This window comes from Ahaetulla prasina, chromosome 4 (assembly GCF_028640845.1).
Source record: "Ahaetulla prasina isolate Xishuangbanna chromosome 4, ASM2864084v1, whole genome shotgun sequence".
Taxonomy (NCBI): Eukaryota; Metazoa; Chordata; class Lepidosauria; order Squamata; family Colubridae; genus Ahaetulla; species Ahaetulla prasina.
In genome coordinates, this window is record NC_080542.1 from 25,853,849 (window position 1) to 25,879,138 (window position 25,290).

The 25,290-nt window shown below is 43.5% G+C and overlaps 1 protein-coding gene across 6 annotated transcripts in view; it reads right to left on the bottom strand.

Annotated features, from left to right (window-relative positions):
• Positions 1-10,982: 10,982 nt before the first annotated feature.
• The window catches only part of PLEKHA4 (pleckstrin homology domain containing A4), a 97,131-nt gene continuing 82,823 nt past the window's right edge, over positions 10,983-25,290 (bottom strand). For 5 of the 6 annotated variants that reach the window (XM_058180628.1, XM_058180622.1, XM_058180627.1 and 2 more), the window contains 5 exons: positions 25,059-25,203; positions 20,276-20,328; positions 18,332-18,484; positions 17,644-17,809; positions 10,983-14,608 (listed from right to left, as the gene is read on the bottom strand). In XM_058180628.1, coding sequence (XP_058036611.1) covers positions 14,004-14,608; positions 17,644-17,809; positions 18,332-18,484; positions 20,276-20,328; positions 25,059-25,203 — 1,122 coding nt within the window. In that variant the 3' untranslated portion in view covers positions 10,983-14,003. The remainder of the gene's footprint in view (positions 14,609-17,643; positions 17,810-18,331; positions 18,485-20,275; positions 20,329-25,058; positions 25,204-25,290) is intronic. The other variant, XM_058180626.1, reaches the window with a different exon arrangement.

Sequence of the window (25,290 nt, forward strand, 5' to 3'; positions counted from 1 at the left end):
CATCCCGGTCTACATAGAATTTTTTTTTTTTTTTTTTATTGGCCAAGTGTGATTGGACACACAAGGAATTTGTCTTGGTGCATATGCTCTCAGTGTTACATAAAAGAAAAGATACGTTCATCAAGGTACAACATTTACAACACAATTGATGGTCAATATATCAATATAAATCATAAGGATTGCCAGTAACGTTATAGTCATACAGTCATAAGTGGAAAGAGATTGGTGATGGGAACTATGAAACGATTAATAGTAGTGCAGATTCAGTAAATAGTCTGACAGTGTTGAGGGAATTATTTGTTTAGCAGAGTGATGGCCTTCGGGAAAAAACTGTTCTTGTGTCTAGTTGTTCTGGTGTGCAGTGCTCTATAGCGTCGTTTTGAGGGTAGGAGTTGAAACAGTTTATGTCCAGGATCGAGGGATCTGCAAATATTTTCACGGCCCTCTTCTTGATTCGTGCAGTATACAGGTCCTCAATGGAAGGCAGGTTGGTAGCAATTATTTTTCTGCAGTTCTAATTATCCTCTGAAGTCTGTGTTTTCTTGTTGAGTTGCAGCACCGAACCAGACAGTTATAGAGGTGCAAATGACAGACTCAATAATTCCTCTGTAGAATTGGATCAGCAGCTCCTTGGGCAGTTTGAGCTTACTGAGTTGGCGCAGAAAGAACATTCTTTGTTGTCCTTTTTTAATGATGTTTTTGATGTTAGCTATCCATTTGAGATCTTGCGATATGATAGAACCCAGAAATTTGAAGGTTTCTACTGTTGATACTGTGTTGTCAAGTATTGTGAGAGGTGGAAGTATGGAAGGGTTTTTCCTAAAGTCCACCACCATTTCTACGGTTTTGAGTGTGTTCAGTTCCAGATTGTTTTGGTTGCACCACAAGGCTAGTCGTTCGACCTCTTGTCTATATGCGGATTCGTCATTGTCTCGAATGAGACCAATCACTGTTGTGTCATCTGCGAACTTCAGTAGCTTAACAGATGGATCATTGGAGATGCAGTTATTGGTATACAGAGAGGAGAGAAGTGGGGAGAGCACACAGCCTTGGGGGGCCCCTGTGCTAATTGTACAGGTATTTGATGTGATCTTGCTTAGCTTCACCTGCTGCTTCCTGTTTGTTAGGAAGCTTGTGATCCACTTACATGTCTGTTCCGGTACCTGTAGCTGGTTTAGCTTAGTTAGAAGAATGTCTGGAATGATGGTATTGAATGCTGAACTAAAGTCTACAAAAAGGACCCTTGCATAGGTCTTTGGAGACTCAAGATGTTGTAGGATGTAGTGCAGAGCCATATTAACAGCATCATCTGTTGATCTATTTGCTCGGTATGCAAATTGCAAGGGGTCTAAGAGCGGATTCGTGATGGTTTTCAGGTAGGAAAGCACTAGCCTTTCAAAGGTTTTCATGACTACAGATGTTAGAGCAACTGGTCTGTAGTCATTCAGTTCCTTGATGGTGGGCTTCTTTGGCACTGGGATGATGGTAGAGCGTTTGAAGCAAGAAGGAACATAGCACATCTCTAGTGATTTATTGAAAATATGGGTGAAGATGGGGGCCAATTGGTCAGCACAGACTTTTAAGCAAGAAGGAGTTATCTTGTCTGGGCCTGGAGCTTTTCCTGGCTTTTGTCTGTGAAATAGACATCATTGTAAGTCATCATCCTTGACTTACAATCTCCATTGAGCCCAAAATTTCTGTTGCTAAGCAATTGTTAAATGAGTTTTGCCCCATTTTACGACCTTTCTTGCCACTGTTGTTAAGCGAATAACTGGTAAGACAGTCTGTTATTAACACAGCTGCCTGCAATTACTGCAGGTTCAAGTCCCACCAGGCCCAAGGTTGACTCAGCCTTCCATCCTTTATAAGGTAGGTAAAATGAGGACCCAGATTGTTGGGGGCAATAAGTTGACTTTGTATATAAATATACAAATAGGATGAAGAGTATTGCTATCATAGTGTAAGCCGCCCTGAGTCTTCGGAGAAGGGCGGGATATAAATGCAAATAAAAAAAAAACTGTAGTTGTTAGTAACACGGTTGCTAAGTGAATCTGGCTTCCCCATTGACTTTGCTTGTCAGAAAGTCGCAAAAGATAATCACATGACCCTCGAGCACGGCAACCGTCATAAACATGAGTCAATTGCCAAGCATCTGAATTTTGACCATGTGACCATGAGGATGCTACAATGGTTGTAAGGGTGAAAAAAGGTCATAACTTACTTTTTTCAGTGCCGCTGTAACTTTGAACAGTCACTAAACAAATGGTTGTAAGTCGAGGACTACCTGTATTTTTTATCCTCTTGCCTTTTCCTGCCTTTTGTCTCATTTTTGCCATTAATTGTTTTGACATTTAACTAATAAATAAAAATCTCTGCCTGCTGCATTAGTGACCTATGCTCTTCTCTAGATGTAAGAAAGTGCTGGATGCAAACTAACCTGGAATTTATCCACAGAAATTGGGATAATTTTATTTCAGCACTGTCTAAGAGCTTCCATTATTTTAGAGAAAAAACAGGTTAGTGCTTGGGAAGAGAAAAAACAGATACAGATCAGCAGTAGGGGCAGTAACCTTCATGCTAAAATCATTTTTTGTTGATTCCAGAATGGGAGGGGAAGAACTCAGCAGTGGGGAGAGGCAGAGAGTATAGCTTGCTTTGATAATTACCAAATAAAATCACAGCAAAAGTAGGATTTTTGAAGTGCAATCTATAGTCCAGGATATCACCTGTTCAATGCTCATTTTCTTTGCCATTATTTCTAATTCCTATAATTCTCTCTCTTCGTTGCTTATGATTACAGAAGCACTAATTTCTTTACATGTGTATTGATTGATACAAGTGCAATTTAAATGAAATACAAATATTTTAGAGAATGAATAGAAAATTGCAGGAGGTAGCGGACTGGAAAAGAGTGAGATGATTTATTTGCATGAAACTGCAAATAAATAAGACGTGAAGAAAGGAAGTCTTTTGGAAAACTGAAAATTGGGACTCTTAAAAAGATTTTAAGGCTGGCAATAAGATGAGTAGAAACCAAGAGATTCTAACGGAATGTTCTCTGTAAACTAATTAATTGGCCCAAGAGTTCAAAGAATAGTATTTTGGTATGCAACCCATGCTTTGCAGCAGTAGTGGGTTTCAGTTTAGTTTGCTACCAGTTTGCTCAAACACACTTGTGCGCGCATGCAACACTTCTGCACATGCGCAGAAGTAGGTGGGTGGAGCTTCCCACCACTGCCGTTACTGGTTTACCCAATCTGGGGTGAACCAATAGCAACCCATCATTGCTTTGCAGCAAATAATAGCTTGTAGGATGCAATTAGGACTATGGATCTGGAAATTATTTTTCAAGACCTAAATAGTTATGATTGATAGGCAAACCTAAGTGAATGATGGTAAGTTAAAACTAGGTATGCACGCCCCTTACCTCTTCAACACCAATCACTTCAGATCTCAAATGCAAATTGAAAAAATTGATAAATGCAAGTTATTGATAAATGGCAAAAAAAAACCCAGAACAAGTAGATATTTTATTTAGTATTTATTAAAGATGGAGAGATGGAAAAAAATAAGATATTCAAAATGTGGCAAAAAATATAGTGTGGGATCTGTTGTGAGAAAATAATGTTAAGAGAAGCAAAACTGGCTGTAAGAAGAGGAGTCCCCAAACCAGGTCGCGGGGAAAATGGGCAAGCTCGCACACATGAAGCTCCATTCGCATGAGCAGTGACAAGCATGTGCAATTGTGTGAGTGCAAGCACCCTCCACTCATGTGTGGAGCTTCAAGCAAAACACCCACCACTTAAGTGCCCTCTGCTTGCATGTATGGAGCTTCTCTCACGCAAGTGTTTGCTGCTCATGCAAGTGGAGCTTTGCACATGAGCACAAGCATCCTCTGCTCGTGCGCAAAGCTCCATATGCATGAGTGGAGGGCCCGCTCGCACAAATGGACCTATGCACTCCGAGCTGGAAAAGTTGGGGATCGCTTCACTATAAATCAAACTCAGCTTGAAATTTTACTTTTTAACTAAACAGATCAGCTAATCCAAAATAGAAATCCTAATGGGTCTGCCTAATCCCTTTCTCTAAAGCAGTTTCTCAATCTCGTATCTTTAAGATGTGTGAACTTTAACTCCTAGAATTCTCTAGCCAGCGTTCTGTAAGAAGTCCAGATGTCTTAAAGTTGCCAAGGTTGAGAAACACTGCTTGACAGCTGGAGTCCCAAACCACCGGGCCACTGCCCACTACTGGGCCTTGAGCCTTTCAAAACCAAGTCACAGAAGTGGTGAGCATGCGCATCAGGAGTGGGTTTTACTTACTTTTGCTACCTGTTTGCTCACGCGCGCATGCATTCACTCTCGCGTGCACCCCTTCTGCACAGAAGCTTCTGCACATGCGCAGATCGTATTTGGTGACGTCCAGGTGGGTGGGTGGAGCCTCCCACTGCTGCTACTGGTTCACTCAAACCAGGGTGAACTAGCAACTGACCACTGGTGCACATGCACATTCACATGAGCGCATGCACTACATTTGCATGGGCAGCAGCTTGTGGAAATGGAGTTCCTTGTGCGTTTGCCCGCCCCACGCATGGGACCATCCCCTTTCCACCACCACCACCACCAGCCCCCACCCCGCCAGTCTGCAAAGCCAAAAAAATTGGGCAATTCTGCTCTACAGTGATTCCTCTTTTGACCCTAGTTAATAGGAATTGCCCCACAGAACTCTAGATGCAGGCAAATGCCTTCACTGCAGGATATGTTCACTCAGCTCCTATTGGAAAAAATATATTTCAATATTCTCTGAATTGCAGAACCACATTTCAACAAATTCATTCTCTTTTCAGATGAATTTTCTCAAATAATGCTTCACTTGAAAAACTAGAAACCAAAGGAGATACTGGAAATCTGCTCCTGGTCCTGCTCTCTAAAGACAATATAATTTGCGGATAGAATGTTGCTTTGAAAAAAAATGGCACATGCGAAAAGACTCAAAGGGAGAGAATTGGATGAATTGGCCAAAATGTCATTGTTTCATCGTGTTTCTTAAGAATCTAAATCATGTTTCCTTAGGATTCAATTATTCCTATTTCTTTTGTTTCTTCTAAATGTATGTGTATGTATAAATAAAAGGGAAATTGGGTAAAAAGTATTCATTATTTGCTATTTGTAAGTAGCAGGATTGTAAATGCTGAGACTCTTTTTCTTAGATCTGTACATTTAAAAAATCTTTACATTCTAAAGCAAATTTATAAAGAACAGATAAACAAATTATTTGGGCCAGAAAGCAGTGTAGCTAAATTAGAAGTGGGAAGGAAGTCCCTTACTGGCATTGAAGTTACTGATTTCACTTATTTGGAATGTAGAACAAGTTTTCAGATGTTGGTTTTTCAAACTTTTTCTCCTCAGCTTCAGAGCGGATGACTGTTTCCAAATTCTAATCTGTCAGCATCACTCAATGAATAGGCAAAGACTCAGAGATATGTTAAAATGTTTATTGATTATACAAATTGGAATAATTCACACATGGAAAGGCTTAGTGTTTACATGTCTGAGGAAGTTCCGAGTAGCTGACACATTCTCCTTAAATACAGTAGAAATATTCCGATTCTTAAAAGGGAATTATAATTCTGCATGGGAAGACAGGTGTCCCAACAGAGCAAGGAGCTATTACAACAGGAAACTTTGGCTGCTTTGTTCAGATTCTTGAGTTTTTGTACACCAGGATAGGTTTGTGTGCTATTCGTTAAGTCTTCTTATCGAAGTCTGTACAAGAATCTTTTAGACAAATTTCTCAGCTAATCTACCTCAGCAATGTTGGTTTTGTGGCTAAGTAGGCCCTGCTGAATCTGTTGGGATTGTTAGACTTTAAGGCTGGCGGATCAGTCCAGACAAACACGAGCCGGCACTCAAGAATTAGAATTTCTGCTTCTCTTTGCTAATATCTACTGGTTGCCTACATGTTGCCTAGCCATCACAGGCTTAATCTCCTGCCCAGCGCCCGAATCCGCCGCCGAGCTCAGGGGCCAGGTGTTCCGAAAGGACACCTGCCGCAGACTGGCTCGCCAGGGTCTCCCAGCCAGGACTGACTGGGGACCCGATGCTGGCGTCTAGGCAGCGGGTTTGAGGCCACAGGCCGGCCATTATTTTGGTCGTCGCCTGGGCAGCCCAGTGACACCGGGCTTTGGATTTATAACTGCAGCAGCCTGGTGGTGAACAGGGGAAGAATTGAGGAGGAGAAGGAAGGGAATATCGGTAAATGTGGTGGAGTGCTCCCGGAGTGCGGGGGTTTTTTCTCCCCTGCGGTTGGAAGGAGCACAGTTATTCTGGAGAGAGGAGAACTTAAAATAAGAAGATTACGGTTTTGTGGAGCTCTGGAGAGAAGAGGTGATGGAGAAATTTAGGAGGGAAGGTTTGAGGCCCCCCCTCCTTCTGGGGAACAGTGGTGGCGTGCAGCCTTCACTATGAGAATTTTGATGACATCACTTCCCTTGACTTCCTGGTTGACTAACTGTACTCTGGACTTTGCTCCTGTGAGTGCCCCCTGGTGGATCCGGAGGAAATTACAAGGATACTGTGCCTGCCTGAGGATTTTGTATTTTTTTTTTCTTAATGGCAAAAGGTCAGAGACCAACTGCTGGAGAGATGGAGAGAATTTTGGAAAAGTTATCTAATATGGACAAGAAATTGGATGAAATAAGAGCAGAAATTGTGACTATCCAAAAGGATTTAAAGGATACTCAACAATGTAGAAACAAGCAGAAAGGGAAGGTTTGAGGGTGAGATGCGGCAGTGCAGAAAGAGAGGAGCGACAGGCAATGCTGTGCTTGGACTACAGATGGATAAAATGTCTTATTTCCTTAGGTTTCAAAATTTGGAAGAAGTGGACCAAGAAGACTTGAGATGTTGTGACTAAATTGTTGGGAGAATTTCTTGGGAGAGGTGTTGATTTCATGAATTGGGATGTGGATCGAGTTTATAGAGTTAATTGCACATGCACGCTACATGCAGTTCCTAGAGAGGTTCATGTCAAATTTGTGAGAAGAGAGCGAGATGAAATTCTTAGAAAACATAGGAGTGGGGCACTGATTTACAGGGGAGATAGCCATTCTGAGGCAGATTCCCAGACAGGTATGAAAAAAAAGAAAGATTATTTTTGTCAAGCAAATTGTACCAGAAGGAGCTTTCAGATGGCTGATGCCAGAGGGATTGATGATTTTCGGGAGGGCATTACGAAAAAATCAGTACAATTCAGGCTACGCCTATGTGGAGGAACACAAAGCCCTCCTGGAATCAGATGACCCAGGAATTGAAGAAGAGGTTATAGATCATGGTGAGCTGCGCTTTGTGGCCCTGAGTTGGGTCAGGCTGAACCCAGAGTTCTGAGATCCAAAACTAGGAAGTGATAAAGATATTTGGGATTGTGTTGGTTTTCCTTATTCTCTTTTGTACGATATTCTGTTTATTCTTGACTCTTCTTTATTACGTATTTAAAATTTGTAAATTTAGCTACTTCGTGTCACCTGCTTGCCATATGGCTGTTGTATGTGTTAAAAAATTTGAGTAAAATTCTTATTTTAGATAAGAAAAATGAAAATTTACCATACCTGAAATGTATTTGTATAAACCTTTTTTGACTAATAAAAACTTTTTGAATACAAAGCCGTCTCCGTGCTGTAACCGGATCGGAAACCGGACTGGAACGGGTCTAGATAGACAGTTTCATCCAGGTGCAAGGGAAGCTGATATGCCACCATACTCTCTACAACCTTAGCGTGATTGGAACACCTAAAACAGCCGGGTCCAGGAAGGCTTCTTGAGGAGGGCCTCACCACCGCCTCTTTCAAGGCGGCGGAAGACACCTCCACCAAAGAAGCGATCGTAATCACCTGGAGCCAGCCTCGTGTCACCTCCCAGTGGCCAGCACCAGCCAGGAGGCACGGGTCCAGTAAACACGTGGTGGCATTCAACCTACCCAGCAACCTGTCCATGTCCTCGAGCCACAGGGTCAAACTCATCCCAAATAATGTCGCCAAGACCACCTCGAGCGCTCACCCGAATCACCGCAATCTTGGTCCAGACCATCCCGAAGCTGAACGATTTTATCGTATAGATAACCGTTAAACTCCTCAGCCGTCCCTGCAACGGGTCATCCCGCTCCCCTGATGAAGGAGGGCGGGTCACCAAACAGGGCGGCGGGCGGTTATCTGCCGATGCAATGAGGGAGGAGGCGAGCAACGCTCGCTTCCTCAATGCCACTAGGTAAGTCCTAGTATAGGACTTCACCAGTGTCCGATCAGCTCGAACGGCTAGACCTCCAGGAACTCTCTAGGCGCCTTCTCCGCGCCATCCCCTCAGCTCTCGGAGAACCAAGGAGCCGGTTGGGCCTGCGCCGGGTCAGAGGCCGCAAAGGCACGACTCGGTCTAAGGCCCCGCCGCGCCCGTTCCCAGGCCGCAACAAGTTCCTCGGCCGAGCCGTGAGCCAGACCCTCAGGAAATGGCCCAAGCTCCGTCCGGAACCCATCCGGGTCCATCAGGCGCCTGGGACGGAACCACGATCGGGTCCGCCTCCCTGCGGTGGTGAATGGCGGTCAGAAAGTCCAGGCGAAGAAGAGTGATCTGACCATGACAAAGGTTCAGTGACTATTTCCTTTAAGTCCAGATCTCTCAACCACTGACCAGAGAGAAAAATCAGGTCCAGAGTGCCACCCCAATGTGAGTAGGGCCATCAATTACCTGGGTCAGGTCCAAGGCCGTCATGGAGCCATGAACTCCCGAGCACTGTGTCGATGATGTGCGGAAGATGGCAAGTTAAAGTCCCCATGACTAAAAGTCTGGGGTCTCAACTGCCACCCGGCCAGCACCTCCAGGAGCTCGGGCAGGGCAGCTGTCACGCAGCAAGGAGCCAGGTACGATCAGCAGACCCATCTGACACCTATGACCCCATCTCACAAAATCTGAGGCACAGTGGTCTCCCTCGGCTCTAGACTCTCTCTAATCACAACCGCCACCCCGCCACCCCTACCCTGGGCCCTCGGTTGATGGAATGCACGGAAACCCGGCGGGCACATCTCCACGAGGGGCACACCCCCTTCCGTGCCCAACCAGGTCTCCGTAATGTTAAATAATGTTAAGAGAAGCAAAACTGGCTGTAAGAAGAGGAGTCCCCAAACCAGGTCGCGGGGAAAATGGGCAAGCTCGCACACATGAAGCTCCATTCGCATGAGCAGTGACAAGCATGTGCAATTGTGTGAGTGCAAGCACCCTCCACTCATGTGTGGAGCTTCAAGCAAAACACCCACCACTTAAGTGCCCTCTGCTTGCATGTATGGAGCTTCTCTCACGCAAGTGTTTGCTGCTCATGCAAGTGGAGCTTTGCACATGAGCACAAGCATCCTCTGCTCATGCGCAAAGCTCCATATGCATGAGTGGAGGGCCCGCTCGCACAAATGGACCTATGCACTCCGAGCTGGAAAAGTTGGGGATCGCTTCACTATAAGTCAAACTCATCTTGAAATTTTACTTTTTAACTAAACAGATCAGCTAATCCAAAATAGAAATCCTAATGGGTCTGCCTAATCCCTTTCTCTAAAGCAGTTTCTCAATCTCGTATCTTTAAGATGTGTGAACTTTAACTCCTAGAATTCTCTAGCCAGCGTTCTGTAAGAAGTCCAGATGTCTTAAAGTTGCCAAGGTTGAGAAACACTGCTTGACAGCTGGAGTCCCAAACCACCGGGCCGCTGCCCACTACTGGGCCTTGAGCCTTTCAAAACCAAGTCACAGAAGTGGTGAGCATGCGCATCAGGAGTGGGTTTTACTTACTTTTGCTACCTGTTTGCTCACGCGCGCATGCATTCACTCTCGCGTGCACCCCTTCTGCACAGAAGCTTCTGCACATGCGCAGATCGTATTTGGTGACGTCCAGGTGGGTGGGTGGAGCCTCCCACTGCTGCTACTGGTTCACTCAAACCAGGGTGAACTAGCAACTGACCACTGGTGCACATGCACATTCACATGAGCGCATGCACTACATTTGCATGGGCAGCAGCTTGTGGAAATGGAGTTCCTTGTGCGTTTGCCCGCCCCACGCATGGGACCATCCCCTCTTTCCACCACCACCATCACCAGCTCCCACCCCGCCAGTCTGCAAAGCCAAAAAAATTGGGGAATTCTGCTCTACAGTGATTCCTCTTTTGACCCTAGTTAATAGGAATTGCCCCACAGAACTCTAGATGCAGGCAAATGCCTTCACTGCAGGATATGTTACCCTCAGCTCCTATTGGAAAAAATATATTTCAATATTCTCTGAATTGCAGAACCACATTTCAACAAATTCATTCTCTTTTCAGATGAATTTTCTCAAATAATGCTTCACTTGAAAAACTAGAAACCAAAGGAGATACTGGAAATCTGCTCCTGGATTATTACTCTCCAAAGACAATATAATTTGCGGATAGAATGTTGTTTTGAAAAAAAAATGGCACATGCAAAAAGACTCAAAGGGAGAGAATTGGATGAATTGGCCAAAATGTCATTGTTTCATCGTGCTTCTTAAGAATCTAAATCATGTTTCCTTAGGATTCAATTATTCCTATTTCTTTTGTTTCTTCTAAATGTATGTGTATGTATAAATAAAAGGGAAATTGGGTAAAAAGTATTCATTATTTGCTATTTGTAAGTAGCAGGATTGTAAATGCTGAGACTCTTTTTCTTAGATCTGTACATTTAAAAAATCTTTACATTCTAAAGCAAATTTATAAAGAACAGATAAACAAATTATTTGGGCCAGAAAGCAGTGTAGCTAAATTAGAATTGGGAAGGAAGTCCCTTACTGGCATTGAAGTTACTGATTTCATTTATTTGGAATGTAGAACAAGTTTTCAGATGTTGGTTTTTCAAACTTTTTCTCCTCAGCTTCAGAGCGGATGACTGTTTCCAAATTCTAATCTGTCAGCATCACTCAATGAATAGGCAAAGACTCAGAGATATGTTAAAATGTTTATTGATTATACAAATTGGAATAATTCACACATGGAAAGGCTTAGTGTTTACATGTCTGAGGAAGTTCCCGCAGTAGCTGACACATTCTCCTTAAATACAGTAGAAATATTCCGATTCTTAAAAGGGAATTATAATTCTGCATGGGAAGACAGGTGTCCCAACAGAGCAAGGAGCTATTACAACAGGAAACTTTGGCTGCTTTGTTCAGATTCTTGAGTTTTTGTACACCAGGATAGGTTTGTGTGCTATTCGTTAAGTCTTCTTATCGAAGTCTGTACAAGAATCTTTTAGACAAATTTCTCAGCTAATCTACCTCAGCAATGTTGGTTTTGTGGCTAAGTAGGCCCTGCTGAATCTGTTGGGATTGTTAGACTTTAAGGCTGGCGGATCAGTCCAGACAAACACGAGCCGGCACTCAAGAATTAGAATTTCTGCTTCTCTTTGCTAATATCTACTGGTTGCCTACATGTTGCCTAGCCATCACAGGCTTAATCTCCCATTGGGAATAATGGACCCACTGCAACTACAATATTTTTTTCCCTTCCTATCCGATTCTTGAAGATTGCTTAGATAAGTCCCTGCAGTTTTCTTGGCAAGTTTTTTTTTCAGAAGTAGTTTGCCACTGCCTCTGTTTGGGCTGAGAGAAATTGACTGGCCCAAGGTCACCTAGTTGGCTTTGTGCTAAGGCAGGGCTACAATTTACAGACTTCTAGTTCCTACCCTGATCCTCTCACATCAAAAATTTTTACTACTGGTTCTGTGGGTGTGGCTTGGTGGGCGTGGCAGGGGAAGGATACTGCAAAATCCCCATTTCCTCCCAATCAGCTGGGACTTGGGAGGCAGAAAATAGATGGGAGTGGGGCCAGTCAGAATTTTCAGTACCGGTTCTCCAAACTACTCAAAATTTCCGCTACCTGTTCTCCAGAACTGGTCAGAACCTGCTGAAACCCACCTCTGTCTCACATTATGGTAACCCTGTTTAATTCTCCAGGTAGCTTCCAAGTAAGCAACTCCTTCGTTTAGGCTCCTACATTTCAGACATGAGAAATGGAAGAAAATAAAATATCCATCATTGTCAATAATTCCTATCACTTTTTCTTCTTCAGTTTTTCTAGCTAGCTCTTTTCTTCGTGTCATTTTGTTTCTGAAACCACTCCAACTTCCGTTCAGTGTATTCTCACTTCCCACACTTCTCATCACTTTCCTGTTCATTCCCTCACTGACTTTCCTACCTTTGTTCAATGCAGTTCTAGGGAAAATGACATGTCCGTTTTGGTCAATAACTATGGGGTGTGTTCCTGTACAGGCCACCGACTGTTTGTACTGGGAACAAGTCAGCCAGTCTTGAGTTGCCTTCAAAATATAAATCACTGCCTTTGTTTTAAGAGGCACCAATTTTCATGAGAAACATTCCTTGTGCTTGCTAGGACAGATCCAAATGTTTTTTCAATACAGCCATTGCCCAATCATTCTCCCCACACAATCAAACTATTCTTTCTCTTTCCAATTGGAGATAAAACTCCCATTCACAGATCTTAGCGGCGTTTTCCTTGCAATGTTTTCTTCTTCTTATGCAAGTACAGCTGCTTCTTAAGTCATCTAGAAGGAGAGCTTGCATTTTGATAGGGCATTCCAGGAAAATAATCCTTATCTCTGAAACCCCATCCCTATTTACAGAAAAAAAGATATCCATTTACAACCCAAAAGACAACCTTAATAAAACAAATTATGAAAAGAAATAAGCAATATAATAAGCAATTTCCTACATTCACCCCTCAAATAACTTCCATGCTGGTATGAAAAAGGGCTTTTTTCCCCCTCCCTAAATCGCAGTCTGGGAATTAAATAATGTCTCAAAAATGACAACAGCCCTGAAACATGGGTGCTTGCAAGATGGAATGAGAAATTATCTCTCTGAAGCCAGAAATTTCTGCAAAGTTGTAAGCAAAAGTGAACTGCGAGTTCTAATCCCACTTTAAGCATAAAAGCTGGCTGGGTGACTTCGTGACAATAACTAGGAGATGGTAATTTATAGTCCCACTTTAGGCATAAAAACCTGCTGGATGACTTTGGGCCAGTCACTCCCTGTCTTAACTCAACTCACAGTTATTATTGTGGGGGGGAAAGAATGAAGAAGGAGTATTAATTCAGTTTGCCATGTTGAATTATTTATAAAAATAATAAAGGTGGGATCTAAAGCTGCATCTTTTTTAAAAAATGCAGAAAGTATTAGTATCATCCAACGAGGATGTACAGTGCGATATGTCTTGGGAATGGCTTTGTCGAATATGAATATCTGCACAGACCAATAGTCAGGAATATCCACTGATGTCTATCTATTTATCAAACATTGTACATCTTTAAGTATGGTAACCTTATTTTTTAGGAGTTTCCCACTATAAACAGGCATCAGTACATGGATACCTTAGCTTTTTTTTTTTTTCCTTAAAGGGAAAACACTTCCTGAAGCAATCTTGGTGGATTTTGACCTCCTAAACATCAAGGAGTAAGAGCATTCTCTGCCATTACTCCTAAAATTCTTGAATACGTATGGATTTGAAATTGGGTGCTGCTATTTCCCAACCCAATATATAAATCTGTAGACCAATGTTTCTTAACTTTAGCAACTTTAAAATACCTTGATGTCTTATCTTGAAGCCGCCAAGGTTGAGAAACACTGCTATAGACCAAGACCATGGAACTCATCATGATTTATTTGTGGGAGTCTCTAGGACTGCAGCAACAATGAAAACTAAACCAAAAATAAATCATGATTTTTCTATACCAGATGAGTTGTTGAGAAAGTAACAGAGAAAATTTGACTGGGAAATACAGATGATATGCTGGAGATGTTCACATGCAGGAGATATGGCGTTTTGATCTAAAAGGCCAAAGTTTTATCTGTTCTTATTTTGAACATTTCTAGGGTTTAGAGTAGGCAACCATCTCCAGGGACTTGCCCTATTCTTTTATGTCACTTTAGATCTTCTCTTCATCCCACTTCAGTTAAAAACTTGATTTTATCAAGGTGACCTTAACAGGCTGTGCCATTTCTCCAAAATATGCTGCTACCTGTTGAGGCTCACCTCTCCAATGGATGCATCTACCATTGTCTAGGCTTGGACTGCTGCCTAGCTTTCGATCAGCTGCCCACATTTCTAAGTCCCATACAGGAGGCAGAACCCAATTGGCTGTTCTGCAAAAACATGCATTCCAATTGTTTGGCTGAGGCATAGGTTCCTCCCAATGAGGATCGCCAAGTAGGTATGGCTCCTCTCTGGCTGGGTCAGACAGGTGGGATGTTGGCTGTGGAGTCTTCAGCTTGGATGGCAACCAACTTTCTTCACAAGGACAAGGAGAAGGCAAGGACCAGTCAGAAGCTTCTGAGGCACTGAACATTGGTTTGGTTGCTTGGGGTGAAGCTGGCACCTGATTTGCAACTTTAGAGTCAGTGCTACAGCTGGGACTCTGAGTAATTTTTTGATCGTGTCCAGCTGTTGTACTGCTGGAGTCTAGCTTTATGCAGGTGCCATCCCCAGGAAAATAGTGATGGTTCAAGCCATCTTCTGAAGCAAGCAAATCATCTAGGGAGGAGCGAGAACTGGTCCTTCCTGGGGAGAAAAGGACATGAACTAAATTAGGAAATCTTGATCTACCAAGCACTCAAGCTCTGTGGACAATAGGCATAATCACTTGACATATAAATTGGTCAATAGTTTCAGTAAGAGAGCAACATTATCCAACATTGGCTGATCTGGAAGCTAAGCAGAGTCAGCTTTGGTTAGTAAGTGAAGGCGGGGAAATGACCAGAGAATTACAGGGCAATTGGCTAGAGTAATCATACTGAATTGTGGCTACCAGACGAGGCACCCTTAGTAAAGTATTGTGAGCTACTACTTCATTCACATCTTCTGGGAGGTAGCAGGCCCTTGGCTGCAAGGCGCATAAATGCCAAAGTCAGCTCTGATTGTGAAGCTAGAAGACAACCACAAACCATATTTTTACATTTCTAACAAGCTGCATAGAAATTCAGAAGGCACCTGTGAATGAAATTGTGAAGGGGTGTTGCAGAAACAGGAACTTAAAAAGCTCTCAGATATACTAAAGTTCATGGTGTTGCCTCTTGTAAAAAAAAATGCAGCAAGAGAAATCTAGAGATAGTCATCTCATTGCCAGTTTCAGAGAACTGGTGGGTGACTATTTGTGGCTTTCTTTTTAGAGTTTGGCACTTAGCTTTAATTAAAAATGTCCTGAAGGCATATATTGGTCATATAGGAGAGTGCAAAAATAAATGACAAAAAGCAGAAAGGATTAAACTAATCCCAGTCTATTGTAAACATTCCCTGGGGTTCCAGGCACAAGCCTGTGTTTTTATTATATTATGTAAGCAGTGATAGGTTTTCATCTGGCATCTTGGATGGGCTTTATTTGCAAGTCAATCTCAGAGTTCAACAAACAATGAATGGTAGGCCCATGCAATGATAAGGGAGTAGTGGAACAACAATGCAGCCTCTGTAGTCTTGGCTTGAACATCCAGGTAGTCCTTGGCTTACAACCATCCATTTAGTAACCCTTCGAAGTTAGAATGGCACTGAAAAAAGTGACTTATGACCAGTCCTTGTGCTTATGATTGTAGCAGCATTCCCATGGTCGTGTGATCAAAATTGAAGTGCTGGGCACCTGGAATATATTTCCAGTGGTTATAGCATCCCAGGGTCACATAATTGCTATTTGCTCCTGACCAGTAAAATAAACGGGGGAGGGTGGATTTGCTTAAGATCCACATGATTCACTGAACAACTGAAGTGATTCACTTAACAAACATATCCAAACAAGCTGTAAAATCAAGCATGACTCATGCTTCAGTTAAGATGCTTGGCAACAGAAATGCTAGTCCCAATTGTGGTTATGTTTAGGACTACCCATATAGGGCTCCATGGCTTAAATGGAGTTGTATTGGCTCACAGTGTTAATTCATCTGCCTTTATTCAACTCTTTATATATGCATGTTGAAAGTGGGCTACTGGCTTCCGTTTTTAAAGCATTGGGCCCAATCTATTAGGTGAAAACCCAATGTGGCATCTTACATAGTACTTAGACTATACTGAAAAGGCTACAGGCCAGGCTGGATAGCTGAAAAAACTTTCTCAAGAAGGCAGCAATGAATTACTTCTGTACCGTTGCCAGGAAAACATCACGGATCTGTCCAAGTAATCACCAGAAGTTGACTCAAGGGAGCCTTTACTTTTTTGGAAAGAACACGTAAGTGAAAACAGTTTTATTATGACCTCTGCTGCTAACAAGGTCTGTATTGCGTGCAGGATTTTGGATAGGAAAATGGATTGACCACGGAAAAAGTCCAGGTCTTTATACACAGAGTCTTTAGTCTTTATACATAGAGCCTCTTTATAAGAGAGATGGATGGTTAAGAAATTTTATGTATAAATAAATAGTCCTCAATTCATTCAGCCAGCATTCAAAATTATGAAGGCCCTTTCAGCTGGTCCTCAAGTTGTTTTGATGCCATATGGCCATAGTTGTTATAAGCATGATCCAAATGCTTGGGAACTGGCTTGCAATCATGATGGTTGCAGTGTCCCACGTGAAGGTCATTTGTGATCTTCACTGCCAGCTTCTGACAATCAAAGTCAATGAGGGAAGATGACCGCAACTGGAATTGCTATCATAAATCACATGATGTCATCCTTTTCAACTGTATCACTTAGCGATGGAGTTCCCAGTCCCAATTACCGTTAACTGAGGACTATCTATATCTGTTGTGAAGTGGCTGAAAATAAAAATTATGACACTATATCCAAATAAAACGCAAAAGAAAATCATGTGAAGTTTAAGGTTCTTGGGCTGTATCTAACACAATGATGTCCTGGGAATGCCTTGGAAAATGTGTGAATAAGGCACACCAGTGTCCAGAAACTATTGCTTTATAGTTGGTTGTTGACTTAAAACAGTTCATTTAGTGACCGTTCAAAGTTGCAACAGCACTGAAAAAATGGATTTATGACTGTTTTTCACACTTATGACCGTTGCAGCATCCCCATCGTCATGTGATCAAATTCCAGACACTTGGCAACTGATTCATATTTATGACGGCTGCAGTGTCCTGGGGTCATGTGATCCTCTTCTGAAACCTTCTTATAAATGAAGTCAATGGGGAAACCAAATTCACTTAACAACTGTTATTAACATAAAAACTGCAGTGATTCGCTTTATTGTAGCAAGAAAGGTCACAAAATGGGGCAATATTTTTATTTTTTTTTTATTTTTTATTTATTTAGCAAAAGTTTTGCTTAGACGTGGAAATGTTGGCTCAATTGCAGTCGTAAGTCAAGGACTCTATATTACTTGGCTAGTGCAAATCAGAACAAGGCCTTTGCTTTCAGGCAAATAAAAGGCAAAATGGGAGAACTAAAGAGGCAATGGATAATTAAAGAGGCTGTGAGTTGCAAAAAAAAACAAAAATAAAAACAAAATGTAGCCTTTCAGGGATCCGAGTCAGGATTTTACCTATTTAGGTGCATCAACACCCTAGCATGGAGCTATTTGCGGGGGTGGGAAACCAGGGCATCAAAAGGCAGGACATACATGCTTGGGACAAATAAACAAACACAGTGGCCTATCCTAGTACCTGTGAGGAGTTTTCCCCGCTGCGAAGCCTCGGTCGCCAGCGCATAGGAGAGCTGGATTACTCGCTGTCGCTCCCACTCAGGGGTTGGGGGGCACCGAGGAGGCTTGACTTCCCCAATTTGCATTCCCTCCTTGGGTGATGACTCAGGGGGGGCAATGGGGAGGGGCTGAAGGAGAGATTAAACGATGGGAGGGGAACGTGGCGTGAGCAACAGAGATGCAGCCCTAGCTCTTGACAAAGCACCCCTCGTTAACCATCTAAGCTAGAAATTAAGCATACCATCCTTTCCTTCTGGTTTTGATTTACAAAGCCTGGAAGAAAATCCTTTGGTTTCACTGGATAAATGCAAAAAAAAAAAATCATAACCACCCTTGGTGGAAACCCTTCCTTTCCTCAGTCCCCACCCCCCCAAGAGCGGGATGTAGCCCCCTTCACTCCTGTCTCTGAAGACCCAGCTTTCTTCATCTGAACCTTCTTCTGGCTTCCCCTGAGCAAACCTAAATAGCTGGGTTCCATTACAGCACAAGAAACTCTAAAAATCTGTCCTTCTCACAGCCAATGTATTTTGGCTCCTCTCTGGGCCAAAGAACCTCACTTCCACTTAGCGCCACGGTTTTTTCTTCAAGCATCCACCCAAGACCCCTGCTGCTCTCCTACACTCCCCCTCCCCACAAGGCTTCACACCCACCCGGCTAGACCCATGCTTGAGAGAATGGCCCAGGGATGGGGGCTGGGCAGCCTCAGATTTCCGTTTGGCCTCCTGGTGCCGCTGCATCCTGTCCAGCTGTTCCTGGGCACTCATGCGGGACCGCCGAGGGACCGTAGTTTCGGAAGAGGCCACCTGGACGTGAGGGAAGAAGGAAAGGTTGGGAGAAGTCACTGCCCAGGTGCCACACCTTTACCTGAGAAGATTTTCTTTTCCTTTCAGTCCTTTATCACAACTGCCAAAATGAGTAAGCTGGGGAAGCTATCTCAGCGTCACTGGTGGTGAAGAGCCGGAGGGCCTTGTTCCAGTGGGACTGCATCATGGCCTGGAACTGGCTGACCATCTCAGCCCACTGAGCCTCCAGGCACCTGTACCTGGCTTTGCACTCCTGCAGGTCTTCCCTCTGCTTGGCACAAAGAAATGTGTGGCCCATTGCTGAGCTACTGCTTTGTCACGCTGACATTCTTTTACCACCATCCATGGCCTTTGTCATCATTTGTGACTTGACTGCCATCCATCCATTATGACAGGGTTGGGAAACCATGGCCCTTTTATGACTTGGGGACAGCATGGCTCATGGCTGGCTCAAGAATTCTGGGAGTTGAAGTCCACAAGTCATAAAAGGGCCATGGTTCCTCACCCCTACATTACGACTTCATCCCTTTCCTCATTAATTCCAGAAACTGTTAAAACAAGTTGTTTTAGTTGTAGTTTTAAGAGCCATTGAATGTTCATGAACAGCTAGAAATTCCTAGAATGAATAAAATGACTATTTAAATCAGCGGTCACCAACTGATGGTCCACGAGAAAATTTTGGTGGTCCACACAAAAATTATTTGCTTTTTTATATTGCACTAAATCAGGGGTCCTCAAGCTACACCCCGGAACAGATACGTGCAATGAATGTTTGTGTTGCTGCAGAGACTCTCCCCCTTCGGGGTCTTTTTGTGTGGATCAGAGGGGGGCAGAAATTCCGACTTGGGGTCTGCTTCAGCCTCCTGGTGCAGGGCTTTTGGTGAAGGCTGGAGGGAAGCGTCACTGGTGGTGAAGAGCCGGAGGGCCTTGTTCCAGTGGGACTGCATCATGGCCTGGAACTGGCTGATCATCTCAGCCCACTGAGCCTCCAGGCACCTGTACCTGGCTTTGCACTCCTGCAGGTCTTCCCTCTGCTTGGAAAGCCTATGCTCATAGTCCTCAGTGAGGTGCTTCTACTGACCCTCCTTCTTGGTCAGATCCCATTTGAACTGAACTGTTTTGCCAACTCTTTCTCTTAGCTCCAACTCCTGTTTCCTGTTGGGGCCCTAAGGAGCCCAGGTGGGGAGGGGAGGGGTGAGTAGAGGCTAACAAGGCACTCCTCGATGTGAGTGACATTGAGTTGGCCACGCCTACCCAGCCGGTCATTAGGCGGAGCATATTAGTGGTCCATGAGATTTAAAATTATGAATTTAGTGGTCCCTCAGGTCCGAAAGGTTGGTGACCCCTGATTTAAATCCCTTCAACTGCCATCTCTCACCAACCTTCCTCAACCAGATGTCTTGGAACTACAGTTCCCAGAATTCCCAGGTCACATCTGAAAACCACTAGAGGAGAGCCAAGATGGCATTGTGGTTAAGGAATTAGTCCAGATCAGTGTTTCTTAAGTTTAACATTTTGAGGATTTCAGCTCCCAGAGTTCCCCAGCGGCTGATTTGTTGAGATTGAAAAACACTCATTTAGCACCATGGAGAGTCAATTTAACTCCATTTTCATGCAGCCTGGGGGCTACTCCCTGTCTCTCATCCCAACCTACCTCACAGGATTGTTCTTTGGAAAAAGAAAAGGGAATGCTATGGATGCTACACTTTTGAGCTCCTGGAGGAAAAGCAGGGTAGAACCTAACAAATAAATAAACAAGCAAATGAGAATAATTTTGCCATCCCATCATACCTTGACAGTGCTGTGTTCAGGACCTTCACTTCTATGGATGCAGCCTTCATGGTCTATGGTATGGAAGGGAAGCAAAGGAAAAAAAAACAACTTTCAAGATTAAATTTCCTGTCTCTCTTAGTTTCTGCTTCCACACCAGAAGAAACCATTTGAGTAAGCAATCCAAGATCGAATCTTATAAATGCCATCCTGTTAGTTGAAGGGCTAATGCGGATGACAGATGTATACTGCTTCTCCAAAGGGAATATTTCCTGACCAAAGGGAAATCAGCCTGAAATGGGAAGGGAAAGCGGAATTGTAGGTAATTTAAGAAATTAAGCAGGAAGAGATAAACGGGTTAAGGGAGGAAGGAGATAACCTGGCCATCTTCTCAAGACTTAATTACATTAATATTATAATATTTAAGGAGATGCCTTTATTCCATCCTAAAGTGACATGCAGGTAATCCTTGACAGGATCCAAAAAGATCTTGACAGACTTGAATAATGAGCCCTATCCAACAAAATGAAAATTAATGTGGAGAAAAGCAAGGTTTTAAACCTGGGCAGGAAAAACCAAAGGTACAAATATAAATTAGGCGAAACCTGGCTCAAAAACAGTAACTGTGAGAGGAACCTTGGAGTCCTAGTGGACGATCACTTAAATATGAGTCAATAGTAGCCAAAAAAGCAAATTCAATCCTTGATTGTATAAACAGAGGCATAGAATCAAGATCACGTGAAGTTTTAGTACCACTTTATAAAGCCTTAGTAAGGCCAAATCTGGACTATTGTATACAGTTTTGGTCACCACATTACAAAAAAGATGTTGAGACTTTGGAAAAAGTGCAAAGAAGAGCAACTAAGATGATTAAATGCCTGAAGACTAAAACATGAAGAATCGTTTCAGGATTTGGGTTTGGCTAGTCTAGAGAAAAGAAGGACTAGGAGGGACATGATAGCAGCATTCCAGTATTTGAGGGGCTGCCACGAAGAAGAGGGGGGTCAATTTATTTTCCAAAGCACCAGAGGGCAGGACAGGAAAAAATGGTTTGAAACTAATCAAGAAGAGAAGCAACCTGGAACTTAGGAGAAACTTTCCAACAAGACAATCAGTGAAGCAGCTTGCCGTCAGAAGTTGTAGGTGCTTCATTACTGGAGGTTTTTGAGAAGAGGCTGGACAGTCACTTGTCTGAAATGATATGGTCTCCTGCTTGCGCAGGGGGTTGGAATAGAAGACCTCCAAGATCCCTTCCAGCTCTATTCTGATTGATTGATTGATTGATGATTGACTTATGATCACAATTGGGACCAGAATTTCTGTCCTTATGTCATTGCAGTTAAAATGAAAATCAAGTCAGACTGGAATTCATGATATTTTTTACAGCAAACATTAAGAAATGACACAGTCATTAAGTTAACCCAGTTTCCCTGATGAGCATTTTTTGCTGGAAAATGGCAAAAAAGGTCACAAATTGCGATCACATCTTGCAATGACCACTGCAAATGGTAAACGTGAGCTGGTTGCTAAGTGACTGAAATTGCAGACACCTAACCACAGAAGTGATGTGATAGTTGTAGGTGTGAATACAGGACATAAGTAATTTCGAGCCATTGTTAAAAGATATGGCCATCGAGTCAAAGATCACTGTAGTCCAAGACTTTACCAGTTCATTCTACTACATGCTGCTTGGAAGATTTGTTACTTCTGATGAAAATTTCCATTCTATTTTTTTTTAAATGCATTATCATCTTCATTATTACTATTGATAATAATAAATACAGGTAGTCCTTGATTTACAGCAATTCATTTAGCAACTGTTGAAAGTTACGACAGTAACGTAAAGTAATGGCCATTTTTCCACACTTATGACTGTTGCAGCAGCCTCGCAGTCATGTGATTCAGACACTTGGCAACTGGTTCATATTTATGACGGCTGCAATGTCCCCAGAGTCATGTGATCTCCTTTTGCGAATCTTCTGACAAGCAAAGTCAATGGGGAAGCCAGATTCACTTACCAGCCGTGTTACTAATTTAAAAACTGCACTGATTCAATTAACAAATGTGGCAAGAAAAGTCATAAAATGGGGCAAAACACACTTAATGTTTCACTTAGCAACATAAATTCTGGGCTCCACTGTCGTTGTAAGTCGAGGACTACTTGTATTATTAGTTCTACTATTATTGCCATTCCTGCTACTTTTACTGGCGAATCCGTGCGCAGGAGCTCTATTTGTGTGAGCAATAAGTGCACATACACGCCATTTACGTGAACAATCCCCTCTCCCACCACCACGCTGCTCCGCAAAGCTGGAAACATTGGAGAACTCTGTCCTAGAGCAGTGATGGCTTTTCCGGATGGAATACCCAAAGCACATACACGCACCCGAACCCCCAAAATGCAGTGCATGTGCGGCCCCTGTGCATGTTACCCATGCATGCACCCCGTCTCGCGTATGGCCCACACATGTGCCATGCTCCCTGCACATGCACACACCCCCACACATGTGCAGCCCCTGTTCAGGTGCATGCGAGCCCGCATGCGCTCCTCCACCACCCTTTGCAGAGACCCGAAGGCCGGCAGGAGGCACACGTGCATGCACGGCGGGGCTGAACGAGGGCAACGGCTCGCGTGCCATCAGAAAGGCACTGTGTGCCACCTCTGGCATGCATGCCATAGATTTGCCATCACAGTCCTAGAGAGAAAAGCAGAAACCATATTTGGGGGTGGGAATGGAATGGGGGATGCAGCGCAGAAAATCTTATGATAAAACATATTGCTCTTCATCGCAAATAAACAAAGGTTTAAACTGCTGTGGTGTTAGCTGCATTAAGAGCTGTGGTGGTGCAGTGATTAGAATGCAGTATTGCAGACTAATTCTGCTCACACTGCCAGGAGTTCGATTCCTTTGATCCTGACTGGCTCAAGACTGACTCAGCCTTCCATCCTCCCAAGATCGGTAAAATGAGGACTTAGATTGTTGAGGGAAATATGCTAACTATGTAAACCGCTCAGAGGGGGCTATAAATGTAACTCTAAGTGCTGTTTTCAGGCCCACCATCGTGTCCTGCCATTCTGTTGGAAGTGGGGGGGAGGCAGGTTGCTGGCATCTTCGCATGCTTTTGATGTAACTGCTAGGGAATTAGAGAAGGGGGGGGATTGCCTTTGGAGATGGAGCAGACTCCCTCCCAGTGGGTTCCAGCCTGATTTCAAGGCTGTCATGCCCTGAAGGTGAACTGTTATCTGCATAGCATCTCAGCGTTCCCAGAACAACTTTGCGGCATCACACTGGCTGCTGGTGGACTGGTCAGGGGAATTGGGTTTGGGAAAATGAAAAAATTGCTTTGTGCTTTCGCGTAACTTTTCAGATTCTGCCTTGTTTTCCTACAATCGCTTCTCTCAGTAAAAGTTATTTTGATTCAACTGAATGGACTCAAGAGTCTTACTTCGCTGAGGGACCAGCTGGGGCCAGTCCTTACAGCTATTGCTATTATCACAATCAAGCAAGAATGTGCAAGTCAAAAGCTGCCAGAATGAAACCTAATCAAATATCATGTGCATAAATATAAGATAAAGCTGCCCCAGGTATATCTCACGAAGTTGCCTTTAACTCATAATACATACCAGAGGCAGCCTGTAATGGTAAGTGGGAATGACCTTGGGAGTCAGGGAGAAGAGCCACGGTCAGAGGATAAGAGGCAGCTTAGCCCACAGAAGAAATGTGGGCATAGCAAATGTCTCAAAAGAGACCCTCCCTAGTTTCATGCAACGTGAATGGGTGGGGGGTGGAATATGTACTCTTAAGATTTGCAAAATTCACAGATACATGAATCTGGGTGGGTTACAAAGTTAAAAGCCCAAAGCGTCACCAAAAATAACCAAACCCGTAACATAATTCTCTTGAATTGTCCCCTGAACAACAGAGGAGCTGAGCAGCATGGGAAAAGAGGGGGGATGCCTACCATACCAGACAACCCTGCTTTACTGTACGGTCACCTGTTAATTCCACTCCTATGAACTCCAGATCAAAGCACAATTTCATAAAGGAGCTTGAACTTGGATTAACTGCTCTTTCCAAAGAACACTTAAACCTGGGTTTAATAAAAGAAATAAATTCTAGGGGCTGGGTGGGAGGGTCTTCTCCAAGCTGTTTCTCAGGCACTAATAGGTGTCACAGAGCTGCACAGTCATAGGCATGAGGGAGGAACAAAGTTAAGGGAGCCCACCATTGCTTCTCTTGCCCTTCCCTGCACACCATATAGAATAATAGAGTTGGAAGGGACCTTGGAGGTCTTCTAGTCCAACCCCCTTAGGCAGGAAAACCTACACCACTTCAGACAAATAGTTATCCAACATCTTCTTAAAAACTTCCAGTGTTGGAGCATTCACAACTTCTAGAAGCAAGTTGTTTCACTAATTAATTGTTCACTGATTGTCAGGAAACTTCTCCTTAGTTCTAAGGTTGCTTCTCTCCTTGATTTGTTTCCACCCATTGCTTCTTGTCCTGCCTTCAGGAGCTCTGGAGAATAGTTTGACTCCTTCTTCTTTGTGGCAGCCCCTGAGATATTGAAACACTGCTATCATGTCTAGTCCTTCTTTTCATTAAACAAGACATACATAAAGAAGGACACCACCATTTGATGGCCTCCATAACTGGGTATAACATTGGGGGCAGCACAATTAATGCCGGTAAAGTTGCTTGCTGGGTGAAGACTAAGTGGACAGCTTTTCAACTTCCCACAGGGAAGTGGCTCCATGCTCAAATTGTGACCTAGATATTACTTATCTCTCAGTTTCATTCACCTGGTCTAACAGAATCTGCTCCTCTGCCAACCTTCCCTTTCTCACTCTCTGGGGGCTCAATGGAGGGATGGTTTGGGGACCCCTTGAGTCCATCCACATGCTGAGATGCTCCCAACTGCCCTCTGCTGGAAGTAGATGGACTTTGCTGGAAGGGAATAGAAAGGTGGGTCAAGTTGAGGGCACTGCCCAGAGGGGGGAGCAGAGTTGGGGAAGGGAACTGAGGCCACATGCG